General features: G+C 37.4%; 1 protein-coding gene across 1 annotated transcript; it reads right to left on the reverse strand.

Annotated features, from left to right (window-relative positions):
- Nucleotides 1-8,910: 8,910 nt before the first annotated feature.
- Nucleotides 8,911-11,566, reverse strand: LOC133316593 (cytochrome P450 710A1-like). The gene has a single exon (XM_061518363.1). The coding sequence runs from the start codon at nt 10,679-10,681 to the stop codon at nt 9,134-9,136; it is 1,548 nt and encodes a 515-aa protein (XP_061374347.1). The 5' UTR covers nt 10,682-11,566; the 3' UTR covers nt 8,911-9,133.
- Between the last annotated feature and the right edge of the window lie 1,294 nt (nt 11,567-12,860).

Here is a 12,860-nt window from a genome sequence, read left to right on the forward strand (position 1 = left end):
TAGGAGATTCTGATCATCTGTAATCAAGCCTTTTATTTAAGGCTCCTTTATTAGGAGATTCTGATTTTTGTAATCAAGCCTTTATTTAAGGCTGCAATCTGTAAATGAAAAGTGGGCACTTCAATTCAAACAGTTTTTGTTATGGTATCATGAGCCTATCGATCTAGCTTCCTTATTTTTCCTTCTTTCTTCAATTTTTTTCAGCCAAGAACCATGGCTGATAGAACATTCAAAATAACTGACCATCGGTCTCCTTTCTATACTCATTCATCTGATAGCCCTGGTATTCTCCTTACCACTGTCTTGCTCTGTGGTCAATCAAACTACGACAATTGGGCTAAATTGCTCAAAACTGCCCTCAAAGCCAAAAATAAGCTTGGTTTCATAACCGGAGATATCATCGCCCCAAAGGATGACAAATCCGACGAGTTTTTTGCCTGGACTCTATGCAATTCTATGCTGAATAGCTGGATCCACAATACCATTGATCCTCAATTACAACCATTTATTAAATGTTTTGATACTGCCAAAGAATTATGGGATGACTTGAAGGAACGTTTCTCCATCTCCAATGGTCCTCGTATTTTCCAACTAAAAAGCACCATGTCCTCCATGAATACCAACCCAAAAAGCACTGGATCCACAACATGCTTTAATCATGTGCACACCCAAATTCTGAATACCAACCTACTTCCTACCATGAACCGGGTTTTTGCAATGCTCTCACAAGAAGAAACTCATCATTCTATAGTCTCTTCCACTACAGAACCTGCTGAGGCCTTAGGCTGCAACGTCAACACTCCTTTATGGATGTCGCTAAATCTTCCAAGCCCAAAGTCGTTTGCACTCATTGTGGCAAACCATACCATGATGTCACTCAATGTTACCAACTTCATGGCTATCCCCCTCGCGATGGCTCTTCCTCTCGCCCTCACAGTCGTGGTAGAGGACGTGGCAGGCACAATGGTGGTCTTTCTGGTGGTCGTTTTTCTTCTCATTCTGCTCCGTTGCACATGCTTTAACCATTCCGGCTGATGGAGACACCAAAGGTATTGCGTCTCTGGCTGACCTTACTCCAGATGTGGTTCAACGACTGCTGACCATAGTTGATTCTTCCAAACCACCTTCTGAAAAGCTATCTGGTAATGCTTCTACACCTTCTTCTTGGCTTATTGACATTGGTGCTTCTCAACACATGACTGGTAACCTTGCCTATATGACCGATATTCATCCTATACCTCCTTGTCCTATTGGTCTTCCAAACAGCATGTGTACATATGCTGTTAAAAGTGGAAATATTCTTTTAACACCTTCGTTGGTTTTAACCAATGTGCTTTATGTTCCATCTCTTATATGCAATCTTATTTCAGTCTCCCAATTAAAAAAAATCAAATACTTGCTATGTCCTTTTCGCTAATAGCCATTGTATCCTACAGGACCGTCACTTGAGGACGACGATTGGGAAGGGTGATGAACACGAAGGGGTGTATGTGCTGAGATCTTCTACTGTTTCTCAAACATCAACACATGCGGTGCAAACTACAAATTCTTCTCAGTTGTGGCATCGAAGACTTGGCCATCCCTCTAGACACTATTTATCGTTGCTTCCGTTTATTTCAAATTTCAATAATACTGGCCATTGTGATGTCTGTTCTAGGGCCAAACAATCTCGCAGTGTTTTTCCAATTAATAAAAAACGTTGTTTGAATGCATTTGATTTAATCCATTGTGATCTTTGGGGGCCATACCGTACTATTTCTTCTAGTGGTGCCCGATATTTTTTAACTCTGTTGGATGATTATAGCCGTAATGTCTGGATATTTCTCATGCATGATAAAGGAGAAACGTACTTCCACATTCGCAATTTTTTTAACATGGTCTCTACTCAGTACAAATCATCGGTGAAATGTCTTCAAATCGACAATGGCTCAGAATTCTTATCTTCTCAAATGCAAACTTTGTTGAATGATCGAGGAATATTCCATAAACAATCAACAGAATGCTTGTGTTGAGAGGAAACATTGTCATATTCTTAATGTTGCTCGTGCAATACGATTTGATGGCCATTTACCTATTGACTATTGGAGTGATTGTATCTTGAATGCTGCTCATCTCATTAATAGAACCCCAATTAAGCTTCTTGGTGGTCTCAGCCCATTCGAAGTTCTGCATGGAACCGCTCCAACATATGATCATTTACGTGTTATTGGGTGTTTGTAATACTCTACAACTGTGCCACAACCTACAGACAAGTTTGCTTCGCGTTCTCGCCATTGTGTACTCCTTGGATATCCAGTTCACAAGAAAGGATGGAAGCTGTTGGATTTAGAAACCAATGTCACCTTTGTTTCTCGTGATGTTATTTTCTATGAGAACATGTTTCCCTTTGCATTGCAATCCTCTACTTCACCACCTGTACTACAACGGACACTACCCTCTTCTATTGAGAACCATGATGATGCACCACTTGTGCTCCCCACAGCCGAATCTTCCACGCCGGTTCCATACAACACTCCTCCACCAGTGTCTGCAGATATATCACAAGGTACTCAACCTTCTATTGGTGTCTCTCCGTCCATCGAAGCAACGGCTCCCTCGGCTCCTGCATCTCTAATCACTCAACGAGCAACAAGACAACGTCAACCTCCTATTTACCTCAAAGATTATCATTGCAAGTCTACTACTAGACACCCTTCGCATATCACCTCTCCTTCAGTCGCCTCAGGTAAGCCTTACAATATTGCCGATTTTGTTTCTAACCATAAGTTTTCTCCCAAGCACCAAATCTTTCTTGCAGCGGCCACTAATGCTCAAGAACCTTCCACATTTAAAGAAGCTATGAACAATCCAAAATGGCAACAAGCAATGAGACTTGAAATACAGACTTTGGAATCCAACAAGACATGGAAAATCACAAAAATTCCATATGGAAAAAAGGTTATTCCTTGCAAATGGGTATTTAAAATTAAATACAAATCTGACGGCACTATTGAGCGCTACAAAGCTCGTTTGGCTATAGCTGGAAACAATCAAATTGCCGGTGATGACTATACGGAAACATTTGCACCAGTTGCCAAGATGGTTAGCGTGCGCACTTTCCTATCTGTCGCTGTTGCAAAGGGCTAGGAACTTCACCAACTCGATGTTCAAAATGCATTCCTTAATGGCGATTTAGATGAAGAGGTATATATGCGTTTTCGTCCTGGATTCTCTAATGGATCACCTGGCTATGCTTGCAAGCTCCAAAGTCTTTATATGGCCTAAAACAATCACCCAAAAACTGGTTTGCTAAATTACGTCTCTCTCCTTTCCTTTGGTTTCCAAAAATCCAAAGCTGACTATACATTGTTCACATACTCTCCTGCTGATCATTTTGTTGCGGTTCTCATATATGTGGACGACATCATATTAGCTGGCAATAGTTCTTCTCTATGTACTAAGGTCAAGAATCATCTTCACACATGGTTCAAGATCAAGGACCTTGGTAAACTCAAATACTTCCTCGACATTGAACTGGCTCGCAGCTCCTCTGGTCTATTTCTTTGCCAACGCAAATTTGCACTCGACATTCTCAAAGAGTGCGGTCTACTCGACTGTAAGCCTGTGGAATTCCCAATGGAGCCAAATGTCCAATTAGCAAAAGCAGATGGACCTGAATATTCTGATCCTACACGCTATAGAAGATTAGTAGGACGACTTATATATCTTACTATAACGCGGCCGTAGCTCAGCTACGTTGTTCACTGTCTGTCTCAATTCATGCAACATCCAAAACAGATCCATTATGATGCTGTTATCCGCTTCCTTCGCTATATCAAAGGTAACCCTGGTCAAGGCATTCTCCTTCACAGCAATTGTGATCTTCAGCTTCGTACATATTGAGACTCAGATTGGGCAAGTTGTCCAATTACTAGACGATCTGTTACTGGTTACTTTGTCACTCTAGGTTCCTCTCCTATCTCTTGGAAGACAAAGAAACAATATACTGTGTCTCGCTCTTCTGCTGAAGCAGAATATAGATCAATGGCAAGTGCTACAGCAGAACTTTTATGGCTCAAATCATTTTTGCAATCTCTTGGCCTTCATCATCAACGTCTCATGCAATTGTTCTGTGATAGTCAATCTGCCCTTCACATTGCTTCGAATCCCATTTTTCATGAACGAACAAAACACATCGAATTAGATTGTCACTTTATTAGAGAGCATATTTTGTTCAAAAACATACGTACTGCTCATATTCGAACTGATGTCCAGCCAGCGGATATCCTCACTAAGGCACTTGGGCGAAAACAATTCCAATTTTTACTGTCCAAGTTGGGCATTTCATACCTCCATGCTCCAACTTGAGGGGGCGTATCAAGAAAGCTGTAACAATATGTAATCAAGCCTTTATTAGGAGATTCTGATCATCTGTAATCAAGCCTTTATTTAAGGCACCTTTATTAGGAGATTCTGTTAATATGTTAAGATTATTAGGAGATTCTGATCAGTTTGTAATTGTTCTTTATTAGGAGATTCTGATCATCTGTAATCAAGTCTTTTTATTTAATTCTGATCATATGTAATCAAGCCTTTTATTTAAGGCGCCTTTATTAGGAGATTCTGATTTTTGTAATCAAGCCTTTATTTAAGGCTGCAATCTGTAAATGAAAAGTGAGCACTTCAATTCAAACAATTTTTGTTACCCTTTTCTTTATATCTATAATATCATTCTTTCCCCATTTAAATTTTAAAATATTTGCTCTCGATTGATGTTGTTCATTTCATATATGGAAAGGAATAGTTTTGAGCAATTCTGTATAAAACTATGCAAATGATTATAGCAGCACTTCAATATCATTTATTCAAGTCAAAACAGGAGATAATTTATTCAATTATCTTGTCAAACTAGGCAATAATGTTTAATTTTTTTTTTATATTTAATATCCTATCATTTGTTCAAGTTTGGGCTATTATGTATTTTGGTGGTTATCGCAAGAATATCCCCTAGAATTGTGGTTATATTGAAATTACAAGCATACCTATTAGAGCTATAGGGAATGATGTGCACTTTTTTTTTGGCATACTGTATTGAACTCATGATTAATGTTATTCATCTCTCCTTACTAATAAAAATTTAGTATATCGAAATTGAACATCTTTTATAAGATTTACTATTTAACACTTTTGGTACGTTGTTTTACCATCTTGACTTCTTCAAGATTTAGATGTGTAGAAGTAGTAGTCGTGATAAAAAAAAAAAAAAAAATGCACCAAAATTACGAGTATATGCTAAAAGAAATGGCAACATGATATTTTTTTATCCCTGATATAATTAGCCACGATCACTAGCATGGCTAACTATAAAAAAAATTCGTTGCTAAAGAAATGTTACCACGCTCATTGATAGCTGTAGCGAGGTGGAAAGAAAATTGTGGATAAATTAATGCAACGCCAGAATTGGCCACAGTTTTTAAAAATGTGGTATATTCATTTTGTCATGCTTTTTATTAACTTTAGCCATGATTTCTACCGTGGCTAAATGGAGTTTTTTTTGTAGTGATAATTCTCACTAGTAAAGTTTGGTATGTCGATTCAATACTAGATAAAGCTATATACTTTCTAATATTAACCTCGATCTGGTTATGCCTTTGTTATCCCTTGCGTTTCTACACTATGTTTAGGCTAATTTCTTTGTTATATTTTGATTTAACATGGTATTTTGGTACTCTTTCATTTTATTGATAAAAAATCCATGTTTAAGCCTAAAAAAAAAAAAAACTGGAAGTTTTCGGTGAAAAATAACAGAGAGAAAAAAATTACATACTTGCTTATGAGGATTTCTTTAATCATATTTTTCTCTAACTTTATCTTACATCCTCACAACCTATGATGCACGGACACTGTCACGGGACACACCGACATGTTAATTTTAAAAAATAGTATATTTTGACACGTTGGGACACGTTTTGATATTAAATAATATTTTTAATATATATAATTTAATTTATATTTAATAAATATAATAGTCCATAATAAGTCATATAACCAATCAAATATTCAAATTTCATAACATAAATATAAACAAAAATAATTTTTCGTACCTTGTTAATTTTTCATGTCAAATTTCGTAACAAAAAAAATTGATTTATAAATTATATTTTTTAATTTTAGTTAATAAAATAAAATTAAGACTAAAAAAAAAACATGCTCGAGCGTGTCCGAGCGTTGATCACGTGTTCGAAAAAATTGACTGTGTGTCAGAAAAACGTGTCCGAGAGTTGACCATGTGTCCCAAAATATTGACTGTGTGTCAGAGTGTGTCCGTGTCGGACACGCCCAATTCAAAAAAAATTGCGAGTCCGTGTTTCGTTGCTCACAACCACAAGGTTTCAACTCTATCATTTTTTTTAATTTTTTTTTAATTTTTTTTGAAGAATCAACTCTATCATCTTTATAAATTAGTTTCGTGCCATTTTATATCCATTTTTTTTCCTTCTTTAAATTTGCATGATTCCAAACATTCGCTCTAATCTACTTAACGGGTATCATTACTTTCCTTTTCTGTTTTGGGTAATCTTAAAATACAAGTATCATCTTGAAAACTTAAGACAAAAGTCAAAAAATAAAAAATAAAAAAATAAACTTCAGTTTATAATCTTCAACTATCTTTCCGCAATAATTTTGACATTCTAAATTATTAAAGGATTTTATACTTCTCGTGTGATATAACATGAGAAATTTTCTTACATATTTTTTAATTTTCGTATTGATATGAGTCTCACATATAACTTTTTCTAATATATAGGTCCCGCATAATTTTTGTTTCTATGACATAAGAAGACTCATATCATATAACACGAAAAGTATAAAACCCATTATTAAATATATTAAAGTAAGATGTGTTGTACTTGTATGTATTTTATAACAATATTACAGTGTCCTTCAGATTTGTAAAAAGGTCAAATGAAACGAATGCTTTATTTGAAAAAAACAAAGAAGATATTGTTGGGTTTTGCTCTTTCACTAAAGCTCAATAGGGTCTAGAGTGTAAGAAGAGTCCAAGAAACTTAAAGCTCATTTTGCTTAGGGTTAGGATTTTTTGGAACCAATATATATTCTATGCTTATAGTCATCAGCCTCTCTGGTCTTTACTTGATGGTTGCAGAGGTTGAGGTAAGGTCATCTCCCTGAAAGTGAGAGAGTGCCCACACACTTTCCGTTTCCCCTTGAGACATAGTCTGAGAGATCTGCCACAATCTAGCTACAAGGAGGTTGTTCGTGCTATGGCGCTGAGGTGAGCTGCTCGTGAAGATGAATCATACAAGGAAAGATTCTACACGAGACCTGCGCACCAAGAGGTAATTGTGAAACGAGGATTATTCGATAAGCATACCATGTACTAGGTCCTTGATCGCTTTCGCATAAATCCAATAGTTCCTACAGATATAGCTAACTAAATTTTTTCTAAAAATGCAAGTTCTTTTGTTGTCCGATTATGTTACAAATGAACAACATCATTTTATGTATAAAAAAAATCATTTTATCATAAAATAACTGTTCGAAAAATTCAAGTAAAAAAAATAGAAGCATCGAATAATTAATTATTGAGAAATCATTCTAATCACAATAATGATTGAAAAAATAATAGCACAATAATGTGTGGGAATATTTTTCTAATCATGACTCATGAGACAACTCTAACCACCTCTGGTCATGTGTTGTATATCTAGTGCCTTGTTTGAGCATGTCTGTTGATTTGTTTTTGTTCCTTTTGTATTCCATTGTTGGGTACGGGATCCAGTTTCACATCAAATAAAAAAAGAGTTCTATACATTAATCCAAAGTTCAATTCCGAATAATGAAAGCATAAAACAAGTCTTAATTATCATACTAGGAAGAACAGGTACTCACTAATGTGGGACATTAAACAAAGTATCGGAGTTTATTCATTAAATAAAATATCCAAAGTTCAATTAGTCGCTTTTTCCCCCTCCTCATGAGGACCATTATTGACCACTTTTAAGGCCGACTATGGTTGTAGCCTTGTAGGTTCTCCATTAAATTCAGGACGACCCACTACCCAAAAATAAAAATAAAAATTTACCAATCGGTCAGTGTTTGTGACTTTCTGTGTCTTATTATCATTGAAAAGTATTATATCAATATTTCGCACGTCATATTATACTTAAGAAATATTAAAATTTTATACATTATATTCACGATTAAAAATGTAAGAGTTGAAATGTGAATTTAAATTGAAAATTATCAATTTAGATGGTTATAAGAAAACATTTTAAGACTATCACATTAAAAAGTTAGGCCCCATCTCATAACCTGGCTTCAACTTCCAAGAGTTTCAACACGTGAGCTGCTCGTATATATGTGTATTGTTAGTTTTTTTTTTTTTTTTTTATGAACTGGAGATATCTCTATTCGACTTTTTCCCGTCACCTTGTTCTTGGAACACAGCCTCAAAGACTAATTCCACATTAATTTTTCATTGAAATAGAAGGTGCAAAGATGAAGCTAATCCCCCATCAAAGAGAGAGGCAATTTCTGGCCCCAAAGTTTTTTCTAAGAATTTGTTTGAGTCTTTGAATCCCCGACTCGACTCAAGCAAATCCTTTGATTGCCACCTGAGTTGCTCTTGAGTTTATATGTATTGGTAGTTGCTCCTACACATTCTATTTAATTATTCATTCACCCAAGAGTAAAAGTAGAATTTATAATAAAAATAATAATGTAACCGATTTCATTCATGACAATCATACCCAGTAAATTAAATTTGCCTTTTGCAAAAGAAAAGGACATTCTAGATCGCTACAGAAGATACAAAGAGACAGCAGCATCCCACAATTTAAAAGGGGCCATCTCAATGAATTTAGTGTGTTCTATATATCGTTTTATTTGATTGCCAATAAGCACCCAATCATCCACCATCCAATGCCCTCTTACATTCACATACACAAACTTTTACAAGAATGGGGACATTTTAAAACCAACAAATCAAAAAAATAAAAACCCAATCACAAGTCAACACAACTTTTGGTGACGGCTAAAAAATAAAAAAACACAAGAATCAAATTTCATTTTAAAAAAAAAAGGTGTGGCCTGCATCAAATTACCAAACCCAGGACCAAGGGCACTGCTGTCACTTGACGAGCTCCTCCACAGTAGGGAAGGAAGGATACCGTGTGCACCGCTTAGAGAGAAAAACCGTGCAATCATCTTTGGGGCAAATCGTAGGCACATAAGTGATTTCATCACAGCCGTCCGTTCGGTCCCTCTTGAAATCAATCAATGTGGCGAACATCGCAATGAACAGAACAAGGTGATTCAAAGCGTACCTCTGGCCCACACATTGGTGGGGCCCAGCCCCGAAAGACAGAAAGTTTCTTTTAAATATTTGATCCTCTTGCCTCTCCTCCAAGAACCGGCCAGGATCGAACCGGTCCGGTTCGTTGAACCCCTGAAACGACGACTCGAACACCGACGGGAACACGATTGCTCCCTTCGGAATCGTGTACGACTCCGTCAGCGGGAACCTCTCCGCAGCGATGTGCGGCACCAGGGTCGCCGGCGGCCGATACCTCAGTACCTCACGCGCCACCGCCTGCGTGTACCTCATCTCCCTTAGCTGCTCCGTGGTTATCAGCGCATCCGACTCCGGCGACCATATTCCGGCGACCTCCTCCCTCACCCTGGCCAGCACCTCCGGATGCTCATCCAGCAGCGCCACCGCCCACAGCAGCGACGACGTGGACGCATCCTGAGCCGCAAAGAGGAAGTCAAAGAGGTAACCACCGATCTCGGCGTCGCTGGAGTACGGCGGCGCTGGCTTTCCGGCGAGCTTCGTCTCCTCGATCTCCCTGAGCGTGTCCTGCATCCAATAATCGATTAGGCACGAAGGCTCTTCCCCCTTCTCCATCCTCGCCTTGCTCATCTCCGCGCAGGTGGCTAGGGTTGCGGCGAGGCGGTCGACGGCGAGCCTGGCGTTTCGGAAGGCGGTGCCGGGGAAGTCAATGGGGAGCTTCATGAGTCCAACGTTGAAGAGGAAGTAATCTCGCTCGAACCGCTCTCGGGCTTTTGGGCCAAGGTATGGGCCCACGAAGACGGTCTGGGAGGTCTCGAGGTTCATGTCGCGGGCCGGGACCCGGAGTGGGATTGGATGGTGGGCCTTATCAACCCATGACTTAAGGTGATTGAGGATAATAATCTGCTGCAGCGAGGTGTAGGTGGAGAGGGCCTTGGGGGTGAAGTTGGGTGCGATCCGACGGCGGAGATTCTTGTGATCTTGACCCATCATATAGATGAGATTGTGGTCGCCGAAGAGCTTCTTGCCAAAGGGGTGGCCCACGAGGTGGAAGGCATCGGGCCTGACATTGGAGAAGACCTTGTGGGAGAGTTCGGTGTCTCTGATGAAGACGATGAAGTTGCCGATGATGTAGTTAGCGGATAACCCAAGGTTGGTGGACTTTGCCAGTGAGGATTGAAGGTCCCAGAACTTTGTTGGGTTTCGCACCAATGGGATTGCGTTGCCTATGAAGGGTAGCACCAAGGATGGGCCTGGAATGAAACGCTTCTTGGAGAGGTATGAGATCTGTTCTAGTAGTATGAGGAAGAGGATGAAGCATATGAGATATGGGGTTAGCTGGGTGATGGAGAAAGAGGTTGTTGATGTGAGAGTTGTCATATTCATATCCTCTGTTTTTTTGTGTTGTTTTTGCAATGCAGAGGGAGGATTTATCTTGATAGAAGCAGAGGAAGGGGGAATGTTTTTTTGGGAATAAAATAGGTGGGAAAAGGAAAACTTAATGAGGGGTGTGGTCAAAAATGGTGGTGAGTGTTCAAGATTTCAAGTCAAATTTGAGTTTTCAGAGGTAAAATAAAGGGGGTAGGTGTCGTCCTGAATGAAAGAGTAGGAGTGTGTTGGTGGAGATAGAGTAGCAGAATTGGTTCTCATATCAAGGTATAGTAACTGGTAAGTGGGAGATACAAGAAAAAAAAAAAGAGAGAGAAGAGAGCACGGCGAGGATTGGGGGGAAGGAGAGGTGGTGGTGGTGGTGGGTCTGTGGTGGGGTTGATATCCAGCTAGGTAACGGCAGGGCATGACGTGGGATACATCGTCTAGGACAAGAGTAAAAAAACATTGGGATATGTTTTTCTCCATGAGTTAAATTATCTCATGCAACACACGAATAAATGCAACACACAAATAAAGTGAGAGTAAGACTTATTTTTTTCTTTCTTTTTTTTAGTGAGTCTCATTCATCTTTCTCTGTGTTATATGAAATAATTTATCTCATATATAACACGAGAAAAACATTTTCCAAAAACATTTTACCTTTTTCATTTCAAATTACTTTCTTTCTGCCTTGTTGTCTGACTTCTATTATATAAATAAAATATAAATTATTTTAAAAAAATAAAATAAAATATAAATATACCCGATGATTGGTCTTTTCCTTTGTATCCTATTCTAGAAGTCTAGAAACCTCTTCTATTGCTGTTTTTGTGTTTTTTTTTTTCCTCGTGCTTCGGTTGGGTTTTGTCTGTATCTCGTTGGGGTCTTCTGTTCTTTGAATGTCACCTATTAAAAATTCCCATTATTCGAATAAGCTACACATCTTTAATATAATTCTTTCTTAATATTTATCACACAAAAAAAATCACCAATAATGTTTTATTACGGCTAGTCATTAGCTGTAACAAAATGGTGCAATTTACCTTAATCGCGTCTGATTATATAGTATTTTCTTTTTATAGTTTTGGATTAAATTTACATTTAATATTCAGTCATATATTTTCTTCCTTTCGTTGTGCCCGTAGAATAGATCTCTTGGGCTCCACCACTAAGTTATCTAAATGGATAATAACAAATCAATTTGTGCATTTCAAGCGCTACCACGTTATGACATGAGCCGTAGCTATTTTTTTATCTAGAATAGGAAAAACTACAAGGTATATTATTATTGACAGTGACGTTTTGCTTAAATTTTATTAAATAATATTTTTAATTAAATTTGATTACTTGTATAATTATACAGTTTATATTTTATAATATTATTGGATTAAGTGTAATGCTCTTATAACAAATAAAACTCTTATAATACAGGGAAAAAATTACAAATAACGTGACCAAAAAATTTCAAATATCTTTACAGTGAAATTTTAAAAAATTATTTTTTTTAAAGTTAAAATCGCCGTATCTTTAATTTTTTGTTTTTATTTTATGCTACCAAGTTAATGTTGGAATTCTTAAAGAATTCACATATTATGAATAAAAAGTTGAGTGAAAAGTCATGCTTATTCATCCGTAAAAAGTTATGTCTGTTCGACAGTGAAAAGACATGTCTCTTCACACCCAATTTCTTATTCATAACATTTGAATTTTATAAAAATCTCAACAATCTCCCACATAAATAAGAAGTTCACTCATCATGATTAAATGGTCTCGATTGTTGAACTTCTTATTCATGTGTGTGGGGAGATTCTTATAGAATTCGAATCTTATGAATAAGAAGTTGGAGTGAAGAGATGTGTCTTTTAATTATTTTACGTATATGACTTCCCATGGATGAATAAACATGATTTTTCACTGCCGAACAACCATGACTCTTCACTGACAATAAGCACTACTCATCACGACCAATCATGGTTTATAAATAAAGAAGGGAATCAGAATAAAGTATGACTTTTCTGATTTCTCTCCCATATTGAAACTCTATAAAAAAATAAATGTTTTGTTATCTTTTGCATTCATTTTGTGCGATTGATTAATGTTTGTTGTGTCCGCTGATATTGTTTATTCCGATAATGTTACCGTCGAAACAAAGGTAACATGTCCTATCATGAGAGGTATTTGTCCGCGAACCTTA

The sequence above is a fragment of the Gastrolobium bilobum genome, unplaced genomic scaffold, assembly GCF_033153095.1.
Source record: "Gastrolobium bilobum isolate Gb01-03AN ecotype WA unplaced genomic scaffold, APGP_CSIRO_Gbil_v1 utg8498, whole genome shotgun sequence".
NCBI lineage: Eukaryota > Viridiplantae > Streptophyta > Magnoliopsida > Fabales > Fabaceae > Gastrolobium > Gastrolobium bilobum.